Here is a 19,630-nt window from a genome sequence, read left to right on the forward strand (position 1 = left end):
GATCCTTTAAAGCTTGCTAATGACCTCTGTCACAGGATGTCCATATTTTGCTAATATGGAGCAGATTCTTATTCTCTTAGTCACATAAAGTAAAATTTTATTCCATAAGTAATCCCACTGAAGTCAATAGGGGATATTCATGGTCAAGTGAGAGTAAGACTGGTTCATATATAAACTGTGGCCATAAAAATACCCAACCTACATTTAACATAGTGACAAAAATGTGTGTGTACAAAGTAATGTTTCCTTGTATAGAATATAACTAACAGAAATATAGATTTATAAAAATATATTTAATAAATAACTGAATTTTATATATTATATAAACTTTTGCCATGTTTAAAATGAATAATGATAGCAAAAATATATGTGAACACAGTTTTGAAGTTCTTAAATCTCAGTCTGAGATGGGAGTGAGACCTGCATATGTAGAATATATATATTTTCACCAACTGGGTGTATTATAAATGTAATGATGCACTATATTTGTATCAAGGAAAAATGGATCTCTTTCATATTTCAGACATAAAACTCTGTTCTCCACAATCCCCACCAAATATCATGTGAAAGAAAAATATTCTGTTTTGACTCTGGCAACACTTTTTGTATAACAATTCCAAATGGTTAGCTTAGAATTGCTTATGTGTGTTGAAAGTAAATTCTGCCGAGTTCATATAATTCACAAATGATCATGCCTTAACCTGAGTTCTGAGATCTTTCCAGGAGCATCATGTGCACTTCTTCCAAAGTCCTGAGCTCGGAGGCAGGATGCCAAAAGACTGCCACCTTCTTGGGTTGCTTCAAATAAAAATAACAAACAGTCCTCTTGACAATATAAAAGGCCACTGCTAAATCTTCCAAAGATGATTTCTAGTAGATGATTTAATGTCTTAGTAATAATGAGCAGTAAGCTGTGATGGTCAGGACTGTAGGTGAACTTTGACACTCTTGCTATTTCATATGCAAGGTTGCTCTAGAAACATATAGCACAAAAAGACATCACTCAATGTCAAAAGTCCCAAAAGTCTTTTTCATGGATAAACTTAAGTTTTCTGATGGTCGAAAGGAAAGGGAACTCATTTTTGTTGTTAGACTTGGATGTGCTCTGACATTTGGTGGAATGTATTTTAGTAGCTGCAGGAAATATTTTTTAAATTTTTTTCCAAAAAAACCATAAAGAAAGGGATTCAAGCAATTGTTGAAGTACGCTATGCAGATGGTGAAGGGCATAGCTGTATCCACAACATCAACAACTTGGCATTTTTTTATGATACCTAGCTGGATTAATACATCCAGAAAGGTAAACACTTGATGAGGAATCCAGGAAAAGAAGAAGAAAAGTACTATTGCCACAATTATCTTAAAAATCTCATCATTTCTGGTCTTGTTTTTCTGAATTTCGTAAGCCTTCTTCAGCGTCTTCCAGATTAAGGTGTAGCTTGTTAAAATTATCAAAAAGGGAATTAAAAAACCCAACATGTTCTTAAATAAACCGAGCTCAACAGGCAGTGTTGTATTATGGGTTTCGTACCGAAAAGCACAAATTGTCATATTCATATTCTCGACAAAAAATACATCACGGTGAATTAGGACAGGCAAACTAGCCAATCCTGCTAGCAGCCAGATGCCAATGCAAGTTATTTTGGCAACAAGCATGGTGCGCTTAAGTCGGGACTTCATTGGATGTACTATAGCCAGGTAACGGTCAATGCTAAGACATGTGAGTAGAAACACACTGGCATACAGGTTGAAACTTACCACAGCTGATGCTAATTTACATAAACAGTTCCCAAAAGGCCAGTGGTATTCCATGGCTGTGTAGGCTGCCCACAGTGGCAATGTCATTAGGAAACATAAGTCAGCCAGGGCTAAGTTCAACAGAAAGACACTAGCCACAGTCTTTAATTTCAGGTAGAAGCAAATGACAATGACCACCAAGCTGTTACCGAATATGCCTACAATAAAGATGATGCTGTAAACAGTTGGAACCATAATGTATATATAGGCATGCCTTCCTGAAACGGGGCAGTCAACATGGATTCTTTTAACAGTCCCTTCGGTAGATGAATTAAGGCTCATCTTGATCTCTTCAGTTGCAGGTTTGTTTCAGGCACAATATAAAATTTATCTGGGTGAAAAAGAAAAAAAAATCATGAGTGAAGGTTTTTTGGGGGCTTTTTTGCCATTAAATTTCAAGACTGTACCTTATGTAGCAATGATGAATCCAGTTCACTGAAGGAAATTTTAACTACGCTTCTAAGGAAATGAGGACATGAGAAATTAATCTACTTTTCATCAACTGAATCAGATGGAGCTGCTCAGTTAAAGTCTAGGTTACAGACCAAATCCTTAACGAGCCCTTGTTCAGGCAAAATTCCTGTTGCAAACTGATGGGGAAACATTTTCCAGTTCTTTATATTTCTCTCAATGTGTGCTGTCTTTGTCTTCTCTTTGTATTAAGGTACTCTGGTCTATACATGCTTATTTTATGTATTTAATGCTACCAAAATCCTTAATTCTTTTAAACCTCACATCATTGTATTTATTCTATTTCATTTTACACTCCCCTGGCCATAGCCTGCCATCATTCTTTATGAAATCAAAGTTTCAGTGCACAAAGGGATGTTGGGATAGGGCCTTTGGTTAGTTTCAGGTGGAAGTAAAGCATTCTAGAAATACAAACTCACAGGTCTATTTTCCTCAGACCCTTTGTACAAAACTCCCATTGATATTAACTGTCTCAATCCTGTAGTTGTTTCTTGCCTGGAACTCTTATTGTGTGAATTTCCCACTGAAGTCAGAGAATCTCTGTAATTGGATCTAGGTGGAAATAATATGCATGGAACAGGTAGAATATAGTTGTTGCTGCATAGGACCAAATATGGAGTACAATAAAAGTTGTGGTGATGTTTAAATTCCCTAACCAAGTTTGCCCTCTCATTGAGCCAAATGACGTCTCTCACCCAGCCCTGTTCACTGATTTGGGATGAGAGATAAAGTCAGGTAATGAATTAAGGGCCTGATCAGCTTCCATTGAAATCCACAGGAATCTTTCCATGGATTCCAGTGGGATTGGATTGAGCCTCTACAATGCACTGCCCAATATCAAAGTAGTAACAAAAGAACAAACACACCTATGGGAATCCTCAACACTGGCCCACAAACAGTATGAGGCAAAACTCAAACAAGGAACAAACACAAAGCTCAAAATGTGATACATAATGTCAGTGCTGTTCTGGAAGGTAAAACCCACCCCACTGCACTGCCAATTATCTACAGCAGGGGTAGGCAAACTATGGCACGTGCCAAAGGTGGCACGTAAGCTGATTTTCAGTGGCACTCTCACTACCTGGGTCCTGGCCACTGATCCAGGAGACTCTGCATTTTAATTTAATTTTAAATGAAGCTTCTTAAACATTTTTAAAACCTTATTTACTTTACATACAACAATAATTTAGTTATATATTATACACTTATAGAGAAAGACCTTCTAAAAACGTTAAAATGTATTACTGGCATGTGAAACCTTAGAGTGAATAAATGAAGACTGGGCACACCACTTCTGAAAGGTTGCCAACCCCTGATTTACAGGAAAAAAAAAAAATGTCTTCCCATCCCCAGAACTGGCAATCAGCTGCTTCCCTAAGCAAACCACAAGATATGGTTTATATACCACACTCTTTAGTGGAGAACAGCAAGCTGAAACTGACAACACTCAAATGGAAAGTATTACTTATAAGTTCTTAATGCATACTAACGAAATGGGGAAAAGAAAGAGGATGTGTAATTGTGTTCCACATTTTTCTGTGGCACTGTAAATAAAAAGGAAAGTTTTCATTTAGCATAAATGATTCTTTTGTTTCTATGACGCAATCTTTCTAGTGTCATTGCAGTAAAGACTAAAGATAGTAAATTTCCATGGTTCCAAAAGTCCTTACTTTCTGTTCCAGTTCAGTCATGAGAAAAAACTAATTTTAACCACCTAAATAAACTACTTTGAAACGCAGTGAGAATTTTGTATCTGTCCCCCACATATGTTTGACTGCTCTCTGGAAGCCAAAGCAAACTATATGAATTGTGTTGAAGAGATTTGCTTTGCAGCCTTCAGAGGTTTACCAGCATTTCTAACTCTCTGAACATGCACAAAAACCAGAAGGCCAGAGCCTCAGCAGCTATAAATTGTGATAGCTCCGTGGATTTCAATGGAACTATCCTCACTTATGCCTTCTGATGGTTCAGCCCACAAAATGTTTATTCTTACAAATTCTAAAATGATATTTCTCATAACATTTTAATTGTAAATGTAAAATTCTGAAGTGCTTACTCAGGTAATACTATTAAGAAGGTCAATAGACCTTTGTCAACAGAACTGAACATGAGTAAGGTCTTGAGGATTTGGCTCAATAGTGATAGCTTCTTTTTAAGGCAAGCTAAAACTCAGATTCAGTATAATTTTCAGTGAGGCTGCAACTTAAAGCAGAAATAGCTAATGACTATGCAAAAAAGCCTTCCTGTGATAACAGACAGGGAATAACTCCCCCTCCCCCCACTAAGTAATTACATTTTAGAAGAATCTTCTGTCTATCCAGGCTACTTTTTCAATAATCATAAAAATGATGTGCCAAATGGACCAACTTACTCAGATGTCTTTTAGATTCTATACTTGGATGTAATGCCAGCCCATAACGTAAATATGATACATGTGCCATAGGCTAAAGTTTTATCTAAAGCTGTGAATTCAAGCTAGGTACTTATTTTGTTCTATGGTATCTGTACTCTAATATTCTTTCGACATAGTAATTTAAGCCTAATTTTTTAGGACTATTTGGAGGTTATACAGGCAGAACTGAGTGGGTCTTACAACTTAGTGGTTTGTTGCATTCACCAGGATTGTAAACAAATAAACCACTTGCAAATTACACATCCCAGCCATTTGGATTGAAAAATATGATGTTTAATTGACAATGGAAAACAAATCTGTAAAAATCCAGGGCCAGATTGTTTTTGTCCAGGGAAGGAATCGCAGTTCTGTTACCTCTTCAGTTAGTGCCTAAATATGGATCTACATGCCTAAATTTAGGTTCCCAAGTGTGAAAATTATGACAAATCTACTAAAAATATATCCAAGCAATGTAAACATGGGCAAGTTGTGTAAAATCTACCTTTGGCTTTGCTAGGGCCTCCATGATGTGCACAAACAAACAACTTACTACTTAATGAATGCACCCTGAGGTTCCAAGATACTAAATTATAACTGAAACAGGCAGAACATTTTCTCAATCACCTACAGATCAGCAAATTTTGCACCCAAATTAGTGGACACTTACAAGATGACAAGCATTCATTTGACAGGTCTGTGAGGACCCTAGCTGACTATCATACCTAACTTGTGCCTGAAACACAGATTAATAAATTGGCTTTACTCTTAAAACAACCTGGTAAATGTTAAGTCACTATTACAAAAATGAATATGCCCCTAAACCACTGGGGCATTATAATGACTTTACTTCATTTTAAGAAAAAGACATCTGCAGCTGAAAAATCTAACTATATACAGTACTGTACAGGCAACGGAAAACTTCAGGGACTAATACTGATACTTTGTTGTTGCTCATTATTTATACCACAGTAGCACCAGAGGTTCCAATTAAGATCATGATAAAAGTTTTACACAGACATAGCGGACATAATAGGAGACACGTCCTGTCTCAGAGAGCTTAAAACCTAAATATACAAGACAGACAATAGGAGTATTATTTTCCCTTTTTTTAAAAAATGGGAAACTAAGACACAGAAATTAAAGCTCAGATTTTTAAAGGTATTTAGGTGTTCTGCTCAGTGTTGCAACATCTATCTGATTTACACGTCTACGGACTTGTCTACACAGCCCTGCAGTTTGGACTGAGTGTGAATTTCAGCACCCACCAAAGTGCTGTGCTGTATCTGCCCCATGTGGATCCTGTTGGCATGAAGTAAAAGGTACTTAGTTCGTACTAATGTTGTCCTGTTGGAAGAGGGCTAAGTTAATGCAAACTAGGTATCATGCTGGCAGTGTCCACATGGGGGAGTTACAGCGCAGCACTTTGGTGCACACTGCAGTTCACACCCCTGTAGTCCACACTATGCAGCAAAGCATAGAAATAGCCTCCGAGTATGTCTACTCTGCAGCTGAAGGCCTGACTGCAGTTTGGGTAGGCATACCCATGCTAGCATGCCTAAAAACAGCAGTGAAGACACAGTGGCTCCTTACATGCCCCCTTTGAATCCTGGGTAAAGCCTATGCAAGCTGCCATCACACCTCTGACAGTGGTGTCAACATAGCCTAAGTCTCACTGAAAGTTAATGGGACTTAGGTGCCTAGGTGCCCAAGTCACTTTGGCCTTCCATTGTTTAGCTGAGGAATGCCAAAAAACCTTTAAAAATCTGGGCCTAAGTGACTTGCCCAAGATCACACAGGAAATCAGGCAGAGCCAGGAATTGAACTGCATCTCCTGAAGTTCAAGCCATTGCTTTGAGCCACAAGACCATCCTTTTACTTTAATAGGTTGCTCTTTTCTAAAAATGGAGTGAGCCTCAAATATATTTTTTTCATGAGTAATGATCTATTAATGCCTCATTTATTCTTCTGATACACTTCCTTGTTCTAGGAATAATGCCAGACTTACAAAGCTGATTAATTTAAAAAAAACGATAAAAGGCAATTTCAAGATTTAGCTTCTTGGGATTACACCAAGACTGGAATATCTAATTAAATGTAGCTTAAAATATAAAAGAACTACAACTAATTCCTCCCAATATCAGCAAATCCTTCTGTGAAATTACAATCTAGGTACCTCGTTTGTTACAAATGCCTCAAAAAAACCACCGAAAACAAAAGCAACCACCAACAAAAAAACCCTCCCAACCAATCCTCAGTTATTTTTACCATTTTTTTATTCAAGTAAAAAACTCACGCTAAACCAGTTGGCACAACAAATACCTTATATTCTGATTATCAGTGGCATGTTAACTTATTAACCCCTCAGGACTCAAATTCATGGCTGTCCATGCCTCACAAAATCTGGCATGTCACAGGTTTTAGCTTTGTGGCTTGTCACATTATCCAGATCCTATAAGGAAAATAGCAAATACTGACCTGAAGCACACTGTGGAGCCACCCAACATGATGTGAACTCCCGTGAATGCATATTGTTGTAGCTTGTGCTCTGCAACAACATGGTCCATCTTTTTATAGCTTGCCTCAGCTCCAGGCTGGGACTGTACAGTCTCTTAATCTTTATAGCCTTTCTTCATTCCTATAGAATCACAGAAATATTGGACCAGAAAGGACCTCAGTAGATCTAGTCCAGTCTCCTGCACTCAAGGCAGGACTAAGAGCAGGTCTACCCTACAGCCTAAGTTGATATAACTTATGTCACTCAGGGGTGTGAAAATGTCTCCCCATCCCCCCAAGTGATGCAAGTTTCATGCTGCCCACATCAGCGCTGTGTTGGCGAGAGATGCTCTCCCACCGACATAGCTTCTGCTTCTTGACGAAGTGAAGTAATTGTGCCCATGGGAGAGCACTCTCCCGGCGACACAGCATGTCTTCCCCAGATGCACTACCACGGTGCAGCTGCATGAATGCAGCTGTGCTGATGTAGCACTGTAGTGCAGATTTGCCCTAAGTAATAATTAGGCCATTCTTGACAGGTGTGTGTCTAACCTGTTCTTAAAAACCTCTAGTGATGGAGGTTCCACAGCCTCCCTAGGTGATTTGTTCCAATGCTTAACCACCCTGACAGGAAGTTTTTCCTAATGTCCAACCTAAACTGCCCTTGCTGCAATTTAAGCCCATTGTTTCTTGTCCTATCCTCAGAGGTTAAGGAGAACAATTTTCTCCCTCCGTGTAACAACCTTTTATGTCCTTGAAAACTGTTTTGCCCCCCCCTCCTCCCTCAGTCTTCTCTTCTCCAGTCTGAACAAACCCAGTTTTTTCAATCTTCCCTCATAGGTCGTGTTTTCTAGACCTGTAATCATTTTTTGTTGTTCTCCTCTGGACTTTCTCCAGCTTGTCTACATCTTTCCTGAAATGTGGGGCCCAGAACTGGACACAATACTCCAGTTGAGGCCTTATCAGCATGAAGTAGAGTGGAAGAATTACCTCTTGTGTCTTGCTTACATCACTCCTGCTGATACATCCCAGATTTCTGTTAATTTTTTTTTATTTGCAACAGTGTTACACTGTTGACTCATTAGCTTGTGATCCACTATGACCCCCAGATCCCTTTCCGCAGTACTCCTTCCTAGACAGTCATTTCCCATTTTGCACCTGGTGTAATTCATTGGTCCTTCCTAAGTGCATTTGTCTTATTGAATTTCATTCTGTTTACTTCAGACTATTTCTGCAGTTTGTCCAGATAATTTTGAATTTTAATCCTATTCTCCAAAGAACCTGCAACCCCTCCCAGCTTGGTATTCTTCACAAACTTTACAAGTGTGCTCCTTATGCCATTGTCTAAATCATTCATGAAGATACTGAACAGACCCAAACCTAGCACTGATCTCTGCAGGAACCCATATGATATGCCCTTCCAGGCTGACTGTGAACCACTGATAACTACTCTATGGAAATGGTTTTCCAACCAACTATGCACCCATCTTATAGTACCTCCATCTAGGCTATATTTCCCTAGTTTGTTTATGAGGAGCTCATGTGGGACAGTATCAAAAGCCTTACTAAAGTCCAGATATACCACATCTACTACTTCCATTGGTCCACAAGACTTGTTACCCTGTGAAAGAAAGCTATTAAGTTGGTTTTACATGATTTGTTCTTGACAAATCCATGCTGACTGTTAGTTATCACCTTATTATATTTTAGGTGTTTGCAAATTGATTCCTTAATTATTTGTTCCATTATCTTTCCAGGTACTGAAAATACCAGACCAGTCAGCTTAATTCCCCAGGTTGTCCTTATTCCCCTCTTTATAGATTGGCATATATTTGCCCTATTCCAGTCCTCTGGAATCCTTCTGGTCTTCCATGACTTTTCAAAGATAATTGCTAATGCCTCAGATATCTCCTCTGTCAGTTCTAGGATGGATGAATTTCATCAGGCCCTGCCGACTTGAAGACATCTAACTTGTCTAAGCAATTTTTAACTTTGTTCTTTTCCTATTTTAGCCTCAGACCCTGCTTTATTTTCACTGGCATTCACTATGCCAGATGTCCAATTGCTACTAACCTTTCTGGTGAAAACTGAAACAAAAAAGACATTTAACACGTCTGTCATTTCCATGTTTTCTGTTGTTGTCTTTCCCCCATCATTGAGTAATTGGCCTACCCTGTCCTTGATCTCTCTCTTGCTTCTAATGTATTTGTAGAATGTTTTCTTGTTCTCCTTGATGTCTCTAGCTAGTTTAATCTCATTTTGTGCCTTGGCCTTTCTAATTTTGTCCCTACAGGCTTTATATTCATCCTTTGTAATTTGACCCATTTTCTACTTTTGTAGGACTCTTTTGAGTTTGAGATCATTGAAAATCTCCTCGTTAAGCCAGGGGGGGTCTCTTGGCATACTTCCTATCTTTCCTATACCATGGGGTAGTTTGATCTTGTGCCCTTACATAATATTTCTTTAAAAAACTGCCAGCTCTCTCAAACTGCTTTTCCCCTGAGGCTTGCTTCTCATGAGATCTTATCTATCAACTACCCGAGTTTGGTAAAGTCTGCCTTCTAGAAATCCATTGTCTTTATTCTGCTGTTGTCTCTCCCATCATTCCTTGGAGTCATGAATTCTGTCATTTCAGGATCACTTACCAATAGACACATAGATTTGAAGGCCAGAAAGAACAATTATCATCCATTATATCATCTAGTCTGACCTCTTGTATGCTAGCTAAGAACCTGATTCTACTAGTGTTGTGCTGGGCTGGACCTTACTCCATGAGCAGACCCACTGATTTCAAGTAGTAAGGTTCTACTCTGTGTGTGTAAGGCTGGTGGAATTGTGACATAAGATATGTATTGAATACAACTGTGGATTTCATAGCAAATAGTCAAGTCATGTCTAATGCAACATTTGGTAGATGTCCCTCTGCAGAGGGTTTAAGTATTTTCCTCTCAAAACAGGTTGCAGCTTTTATGGTTGTGCAGTCCATGAATCTTGAAGCATTTCTAATAACCAGCAGGAATGCCGGGCTCTCTCTGTAGATTGGCCCCACCTTTGGAATTTATTCCCTTTGGCAACTCACCACATTGTCTAGTGTGTTTCTGGTGACAGCGGTGGCCTTGATTAATGCTAACTATTGTTATCTGTGTTTTAAATGTTTGTAAACAAGCACCTACCTTAAATGTTCTAAAATTCATTACAATCAGCAATAAAATCAAGTTTGTTCATTTGAGTCTGACCTGTAAGTTTGTGAGCACTTTCTGTGAGGTACTGAATGGCCTCAACTCCCTCTGAAGTGAGGAGGGAAATAAGGAAGTTCAGCATTTCATAAGTAGAATCACGGCCTTGGTCAGGAAAGAGTTTTGAAATGCTGTACATTAATACTAAATTAAGAACAGCCACTTCAAAGTTAACAGATCAAGCTCATTTCTGGTGTAACACCACTGATTTCAGCAGAGTTACACCAGGGATGAATTTGGCACGTTATCTTCAAAATATATCAAGCAATTGCAAATATTTTATTAATTAATTAGTCAAATGCACATGTACAAAAAAGAAAATATGCTAATTCTAATTACAAAATGAGAAATACCAAAATAATAATTAAAAAATACTACAGAGCTGAGGAAGTGGAGAAAGAAATTATTAAGAAGGAATAAGGTAAGAAACTTAGTTTTGTTGCATTTTCCTTATAAGAGATTTTGATGCATCAGAAAGAAAAGAATGTTTTTGTGGATATATCTGAAGTGTTAGAAACACACACAGTAGCTTTGTAAAGTGTTTGCATGCAATAGGAATATGGAAGGACGTTTCCTTTTGAGTGCAAATAAAGAATGTGGACCATGTCTTCCTAGGAGAAACAGATGTGTCACTGTTAGTCAATCAAGGGAAATTTACACATTTATAATCTCATCACCTGGCTGTATGTTGTGCTCTATATATTTGAGAACACAAATGGCTTTATATCACTGCGAGACTGAATTTCTGAATGGCCTGACATCTTAAGTTTCCGTAAGGAAAGCATTGCTAATGCTCAAATGGGACTTTTACAGTCTAAGGAACTCTTAATGTTTCAAAAGAAGACAGTTGGTTTTGCTTCTCAGGAGATGCACATCCCCCTCACTGCTCTGGAAACTTTAAAGCGATAGAAAAAGCTTGAAACCTGAAGTGGAAACTCATTCCTTCTGAAGAGCTACTCAAGATGGCAGCTCTGAGAGGTGTGATGGAACATTACCGTTGATATCAATTCCTTGCAGTGAACTGTGCTCTCTTTGCTAGACATCACTGGGGTTTAGTTATATTAAAGCTATACAGAATAGAATACGTTAATATGGGGACACTTCACCTACTGCAATCTGCATCATTACCTCATCAATGAGTGCCAAAGCATCAAAATAGTCTGAACGGTGCATAAAAGACAAACACAGAGGCTGCAGACAGACAGATTTTACTCTAGCCAGTGCCTGGTAACTTTAAGAGTGACATGGCTGTAGCGTTTGCTAAAAGGATTGATTTCAAGTGACTGAGAATAGTGGGTGGGGGCTACTTCAGAGTCAATCGCTAAGCTAAGTGTCTGGTGAGCTGCTAATCCTTGTTGTACATTACTGTCCTGTTTGACCTTTTATTTTTTTAATTACAATGATTATAATAAGTCACTGGTAATGCAGGGTTTCAGACTGTTCTACTAGCTGTTATTTACCACTCTATTCATTTCCTGTGTTCGATGAGCATGGATCCTAATTAAACTGCCTGTGGTAACAAGGCAGGATGCTGGGCCCAGGCAAGGTAAATAGTGCTTTGCCAACTGAAACATAAGATGAGATACCACTGACTCCAGCTTCCTGCAAAAACTTCATTAGCTATAAATGGGTAACCAGATGTCACAAGTCAGGTTTGAAACAAACAAAAAAATGCTTTCAATATTTGTGCTTTGGCACTGACTCTTATCGATACAGGCAGACCCAGCCTTGAGCATTTAGCTGTATTACAGTAGGTAATATGCCCTTTTTCTTCTCCTGATGCTGCCTAGGTTATTTGTTTCCCCTGTAAATGAGAAATAAAACTTCTCAGTGTTTACAAGGATGAAATCTTCTTTTCACATGAGAGGGCTGTGGAGTTAACTCAGAGTAAACTTCCTGAGACAGGCTGGAAAACGTTTTGGAATAATATGTTCTATATTAAAAAGTGTGCGTGCGTTCCTTTTTAAAAAAAACTGTCCCAGATAGTCTTGCTTTCATTCCTTCTCTAGGTGTGTTGTAACTGGTTGCTGCAAAACTGTTAAGGTTTTACAAGTTTTTTATTTCATTGTCCTTTTCCTATACAGCAGTATAAACAATATGTTCATCCCCACAGCCATAAGTGAATGTACTTTCTTCCACCTCATATGATCACAAATTCATCCTCCCTTCCTGCTTATCTCCCAGGACTTTGCTTCTCATGGCAATGAGACAGACTGCATCCTGTAAACACTCTGCCACCAACTAGAACCAAAGCCTACCCACAGAAAAAGTAGGTAGAATTCTTGTTTAACAAAACAGATACAAAAGATAAAGTAGCAGATGTACTTAATGACACTCCTCTCTGCCTCTACATGACAAGATATTTTGGCAGAAAAAATACAAGTGCTTAAATAGGATAAGTTAACGCAGGGTGCTCTGAATTCTAAAGAGCCCTGTGATTGCTTTTCTGCCCAGACTTATGGTACAGAGGGAAGACTTGATGGTGAAGCCTGATGAGCACTGCCGGAGAGCCTGCTTCCTCTAGGTTGCTGGGTCAATCCAGTACAAGTCAATAGAAGCAAAAAAAGTGTGTTAACAGTATAATGGCTATGCAGTGGCCTGTCTAGAATAAGCTGCTGTTTTCTGACTGTTCTCTAGTGGGCAGCTTTCCATGTAACAGACGTAACTTGCAGTTCAAGATAGAAACATGTTCGGTTTCTCAGATTTAAAGATGAGTTTATTTAAAAAAATTTTTTTTAGTATATATAGTAGGCTGATGGGCAAACTATGTGGCCTGGTCTCACTTTAGTTACAATCCTAAATAAGAATTTGCACATAGCTGCAGGGGATTTTCTCTCTTATTTTCTGTGTTCTTGTCCAGCTCCAGCTAAAGCCTATCCCAAACCCAGCAGGGATTGAGCTGAGCCACGGGGTTTCTCCTGCGGTTACAATTCTTGGATTTCAAGAACTCCTGTGGGGCTACCACTGAAGGCAGGGAGTCTGGCTCTTCTCCTCTGCTCTCAGTGCTCCTCTTAGTGGCATCCAGCTGGCATGGAACAACCAAGTGGGAGAACAGGCAGCACCAGACTCAGGGCCTTGCTTGCAGAGAGGCAGAGACTGGAATGGAGGGTGGCAGGGGTTCAAATGGGATCAGAATGCAGCTCGGATCAGAACTAAGTGCCAGAGACTTTCCCAGGGGTGTTTTTAGGGAGCTATGGCATGTGCCCTCTTCTGGAAAGACATGAACTCCTCAGACCTGTCAAGTTTAACTTGCTGTTCAGCCACAATCTGCCCTTCTGCTGGTTCAGGGATTTCTACCCCTCCCCCGAACAAATGGCTCCTTAGGTCTCTCTGGTCCAGAGTTACTGCTGAGGAGCCCACATATAGGCTGAGGTGACTGTAAGAAATGTGTTCCTGCCTTTAAATCACACCATGTATTTACAAGTATTGTAGTCTTCCTATTTGCATGGGCTTTACAGCCTCCCCATGTTTCACGATGCTTAGTGCCTAAGACTTTAACCTTTTACAAATGTAATCATGAAGAACAGAATTAGAGAAATACAATACAGAACTAGAAGCTTTTCTCCAGATATACTCATTTGTATCATACAAGCAAACAGAAAAGCAGCTTTGATAATAATTGTTGAATTTGTTGCTGCTTGGGCACATTTTGGAATAATTAGATAAAATAGTGATTAAGCATGTGAGTCACCAGAAATCCCAGAACTGTGTGCCTTCCTGTCCATTTTGAACGTATTTGGACTCTTTCACTAAGCAATTACCATAATCACATGAGAACTCACTACCAGTATTATTTAAGTGCTTTCTTTCTGCTACAATCTTTTGAATTGGATTAAGCTACTTTTTTGGTTTTATGTTTCACAAGTATTAGTGAATGTACGTCCTTGTATTGACTGTTAAAATGTACTGTGTAAAAGTACTATTGTTTGAAAAATAATGTCTATTTGTAAGATCTGCACTGATATGCTTTTCGCTGACCCTGTGCTACTCCCATGGATGTTCCAGTCCATTTATACTTGGAAGACCAAGGACAGGGTAGGCCCACTGCTCAGTGAGGAGGGAGAAACAGTAACCGGAAACTTGGAAATGGCAGAGATGCTTAATGACTTCTTTGTTTGGCTTAAGAGAATCTGAAGGAATGTTAACAGTGAATGCTTATGGGAAGGGGTAGGTTTAGAGATAAATAAAAAAGAGCAAGTAAAATCACTTAGAAAAGTTAGATGCTGAGTCACACGGTGATGAGATGCTCTAGAATACTCAAAAGAGTTTACAGAGGAGTATCATAGCTCTATATTACTTGGAAATTGGGAGAGCGGAGTAGATTCAGAGACTTTGGAAAAGGGCAATATAGTGCGCCTATAAAAAGGGAATTAAAAACCCAGGAACTAAGACCAGTTAGTTTAACTTTGGTGCAGGAAAGATATGGAGCTTAATTAAGAAAATGCAAACCTGGAAGTGTAGGGTGATAGGGAATAGCAGCGGAATAGCACATGGATTGTAAAAACAAATCATGTAAACATCTGATCGCTTCTTTTGATAGGAAACGACTTGACAAGGGAAAGGGTGGAATTGTGTTACTAGACTTTAGTAAAGGCATTGTACGGTCTCTAGCTGTACCTTATGATGAACTAGGCATCATTAATGGGTTACTATAAGATGGTGATATGGGCTGATACGTTGATGAGAGTAGTTATTAAGGTCCGCATCCTTGCTCTGGAAGTATACAAGTGTGGGTCCACAGGCTGTTGGGACTGCTGTTCAATATCTTATAGATCAGCTTGATGTTGGCATAAGAAGTGCTTATAAGTTGCGGATGATACAAACTGGGATTGCAACTGCTTTGGAGTCAGGAATTCAATAATCAAATGGATCTTGACAAAATTGAGAAATGGTCTAGTAAGAGGATGTAGTATAAGAAATGCATAGGCTCCCTTAGAAGAACATCAGTTTACAATAAGAATTGGGAAGAGGACTGTCTAGGAGGATAGGCAGAAGAGAGATCTAGGTCATATGTGGATCAAGCTAAATTATTGAGTCAACAGTGTATCTGTTTGCAAAGAAAGAACGGATTCTGGATTCTATTAACAGTGTTTGTGTTGACAAGACAGTGGAAGTCATTCTCGCTCTATATCGTGTTAGGCTAAACTGGAAGTATGTGTCGTCTGGGAGGCATTAAGAAGATCTAGAATGGAGAGGTACAGGAGAGCATATGATATTAAAGATCTTTTGAGAAACCAATACCTATTCTAGAGGCTGAAAGATATGAGTGAGTAAGTTGAAAGAAGACTGAGCGGAGATATTTATTCACGGTCAGCTTTTTTCAGGTATGTAAACGGTGTCATATTGATGAGATATGCACATAGCTATACAATAGCTCTAATCGATAAGTACCAGTAAGTACTGAGTTCTACTAGCAAGCAAGTGAATTAGGTGCATAGAAAAAGTTCCTAACTGTCAGGGTAGTTAAACACTGGAATAAATTGCCTAGGAAGGTTGTGGAATCTCCATCTCTGGAGATATTTAAGAGTAGGTTAGATAAATGTCTATCAGGGATGTCTAGACAGTATTTGGTCCTGCCATGAGGGCAGTGGACTGGAGTCGATGACCTCTTGAGGTCCCTTCCAGTCCTAGAGTCTATGAATCTATGAATCTATACGAGTATATAATCCCAGTGAGCTCAGCAGGACTACTCCTGCGTGTTCAAGTGTTTGCAGAATTGGGGCCCTAACTTGCAGTAATTATTTTGGTTGCTTTCTTTCATTGTGTTTCTATTTCAGGGCTGCTCAGAGGATTCAGGGGGCCTGGGGCAAAACAATTTCAGGGGCCCCTTCCATAAAAAAAGTTGCAATACTATGGAATACTTTATTCTCGTGGGGGCCCCTGCGGGGCCCGGGGCAAACTGCCCCACTCCTTTCCCCCTCCCTTGGGCAGCCCTGTTCTATTTAGGCTTTGTAAGAATGACACAATTAGGCTAATTACTTGTGTACTCTACATACTTGGTTAATATTGTCAGCTGAAGTAATGCATGAGTAGAAAGACGGAGTTATCACTTGCCCTGGACAGTTAGATGATCTAAATACCATTTTTTTAGATCAAAATATTTTAAATCTTAAAATTTTCAGTTTGTGATGAGAGTTTTCAAATATGTGACAACAGTTTTTAAGCTGCCATGGTAAAAGCTGGGCTGCTTTATGGTGCCAGGTTTTCATAATCAGCAAACTGCAAAGGTGAGGCCTGACATCTTAGGAGGATGTGAATTTCTCCATTAGAGTGAAACACTTACTTTCCTTGTCAAATTAGCTTTCATGATATTGGCTCTTGAGTAGCAAAGGCCCAGCTATTGTTAGCCTGTAAACTGGTACACTTTGTGATGTTGAGAACTCTCCTCTATATTTATCTCCTTCTACATACTTCAGTACTTAGAAAAATCAAATTATTTTCATTTCTTGCTTTTCTTCCTTACTTCCAGTTTTTCATACTCCCCCCCACCCCATCTGCTTTCCTGACTTTGATTAATTTTTTCACTTCGTTACCAAACCTCGTTCAACTTTGCTCAGTTTTACCAGTGCAAATTTCTGTAAGGGAAAAGTGCAGATTAATGTGCATGCTCTGTGGGAAATCATCTGCTTTCAGAAGGAGTAACCAGGGTTGAAATTATGGGGAAGGTATTTTGACGGATTTTTTTTTTTGAATGGAAAAGCAATGGGAAGAAGATAATAGCAATAATCATAGTGATGCTGTTTAATTTGCTCTGAAATCTACTCGCACTATGAATGACATTCTGACCACTAGAGGTCTGTATTTCCTATTTTAAAAAATATTAAAAAAACTGTTTTTTATTCTCAAGTGTCATCATTCAGTGTCAACCCCAGAATGTTGTTTACGTGAAGAATTGCTTCAAAGACACAAACACAGAACAAAAAAGTAATATCCTTAGGCTTTGCATTTAAGCACCGAAGAGTATAGCAGAAAGAGGAATTTTAGGATGGATTACAGGACATAATAGTTGTTCTCTCTGCAATTGCTATTAATCTAGGATATTCCTGGTTTTGCTGACATTTAACCCAGTATCCTGTTCTAGTAAATCATGGAGCAACATCCTGACATTTGTTTTCCCAAGGACACATGGAGTTTGACCTCCCTAAATTTCCTGATACAAATTTTAAAAAATGTATTTGCAGTCTGGGAAAAAGTTATAGTTTCCTATAAAATTGTAAATGAAAATACTTGGCAACTAAATATTATTCTGTAAGATTTTTAGTTCTTTGTTATTAATTATACAGCTTTTTTTTTCAAATGCCAGCCAGAGAATAATACTGAAAGTAATTTTAGCTAATTCTAGGTCTACTTGACTTAAACATTCATTTTCCTATTTAGTGGGTGGTGTTTTTGTTGTTGAAGTTGTATGAAGATTCCACTTCAGATCTACTGTGGTTGTTATTAAAAAAACCACCATTTTTTTTAAATTGGGATTTTGGAAAAGTACATGGCAATGTGATTCTATATTGACTTTTAGTACCCACACTGTCAATTTTAGACTTAAAGGTCTTGACATATTTAATTTCCTGTAAAATCAGTTTCAGGTTTTAAAATAATAGTTGTCTGATTTCCCCTCCGTTTACACACCTAACTCTCACATTAACCTTTGGGGCCCTCGTGAGACATGATGCTGTTTATATAACTGTTATACTAAAATAATTCTCTTTTCAGCTAGGCCGTCTGCCAGTCCCCATTAAAGTAAACATCATTGTAACTCTTCCCTCCATACGAGACTTCTAAATCTACGGAGAGGTGAACTTTTGCAGTAGTTGATTGCTACAATGGTATTTATTTATTTGGGGACTGGAAGAGGAACCATAGAGAACCACAAGTGAGTTCTATTACTTCATGCCAGACAAACAGAAATAAATTGTGTATTCTGCTTTTCACTACCATGTCTCATGTTTGTGTCCAATAAAGTGGTTATGTTCTGTCTGATGAGAGTTAAGGAATTATAGAGTTAAGGAATGACGTGGTATCTCTCAGATCCACCAAAAACAGCAATATTTTTGAGAGAAAACAAAGAGATCTGAGAAATGGGTGGGGCTGTGGAGAAGGGCTGGACATCTGTGGTGGCTGTAAAACCCAAAGTGAATGGATGGCACCAGTGCCACCAATTTTCTAGGCTGTTTAAAAGACAGAATAAAGAAAAAAAGGCTTTCACCTGCACAGGCCCAAATTCCGCACTGTGCATGAGAGTGGACTGTGGCAAAAGTCAACAGGAACAACAGGCCTTACCTAAATGCTGGGGTGGGGGACACACCTGCACTTTTGCAGATGAACAATCCAAGAGGCTTTCCTTGGGAATTTCTCCCAAAGTAATGTCATTGGAGGAGGACTGGATTTGCCCCTTCCCCCCCACCAAACACACATAATGAGTTCTTCTGCCCCCAGAAGCCAGCAGATTCTCCATGATTCAGAAGAAACAAGGAGCATCTGCATAGAGGGCCTGTGCTTTGAGGCTTCAGTACCCTGCTCACTCCAGTATCCTAGCTGTGCAGCTCCAATAGGACTACATTGGCAGGACCTCTCTTGCCAATTCCACAAGGTGCAGCCTGAAGCAGCATTCTTTCTTTCTAGTAATCTGCAGGGATTGGTGAGGAGAATGCAGCAATTACAGATTTATTTCCAGCTCACTCTCTTATCACAGAATCATAGGAATGGAAGGGACCTTAAGAGGTCATCTAGTCCAGTCCTCTGCACTCAAGGCAGAGCCGAATATTATCTAGACCATGCCTGTCAGGTGTTTGTCTAACCTGCTCTTAAAAATATCCAGTGACAGAGATTCCATAACCTCCCTAGGCAATTTATTCCAGTGCTTAACCATCCTATTGACCAACCTAAACTACCCTTGGTGCAATTTAAGCCCATTGCTTCTTGTCCTATTATCAGAGGTTAAGAACATTTATGAAAATTCTCCTCCTCTTATAATAGCCTTTTATGCACGTTGAAATTCCCCTTCCTCGTCTTTGCTTCTCCAGATTAAACAAACTCAATTTTTCATCTTCTTAATAGTCTCCTTCTAGACTTAAATCATTTTTGTTGCTTTCTCTAGACTTCTCAATTTCTACACACTTCTTTCCTGAATTATGGTGCCAGATCTGACCATACTCAGTTGATGTCTTATCAGCATGGAAGTAGAGTAAAAGAATTATTGTGTCTTGCTTACAACACTTGGCTGATACATCCCTGATTGCTGTTC

At 39.0% G+C, this 19,630-nt stretch overlaps 1 protein-coding gene across 1 annotated transcript in view; it reads right to left on the bottom strand.

Annotated features, from left to right (window-relative positions):
* Nucleotides 1-326: 326 nt before the first annotated feature.
* Nucleotides 327-19,630, bottom strand: part of AGTR1 (angiotensin II receptor type 1) — a 47,022-nt gene continuing 27,718 nt past the window's right edge. Inside the window, exon 2 of the mRNA XM_032806229.2 lies at nucleotides 327-2,128. Within this exon, the coding sequence (XP_032662120.1) occupies nucleotides 1,000-2,079 (1,080 nt within the window). The 5' untranslated portion in view covers nucleotides 2,080-2,128 and the 3' untranslated portion in view covers nucleotides 327-999. The remainder of the gene's footprint in view (nucleotides 2,129-19,630) is intronic.

The sequence above is a fragment of the Chelonoidis abingdonii genome, chromosome 8 (assembly GCF_003597395.2).
Source record: "Chelonoidis abingdonii isolate Lonesome George chromosome 8, CheloAbing_2.0, whole genome shotgun sequence".
Lineage (NCBI taxonomy): Eukaryota > Metazoa > Chordata > Testudines > Testudinidae > Chelonoidis > Chelonoidis abingdonii.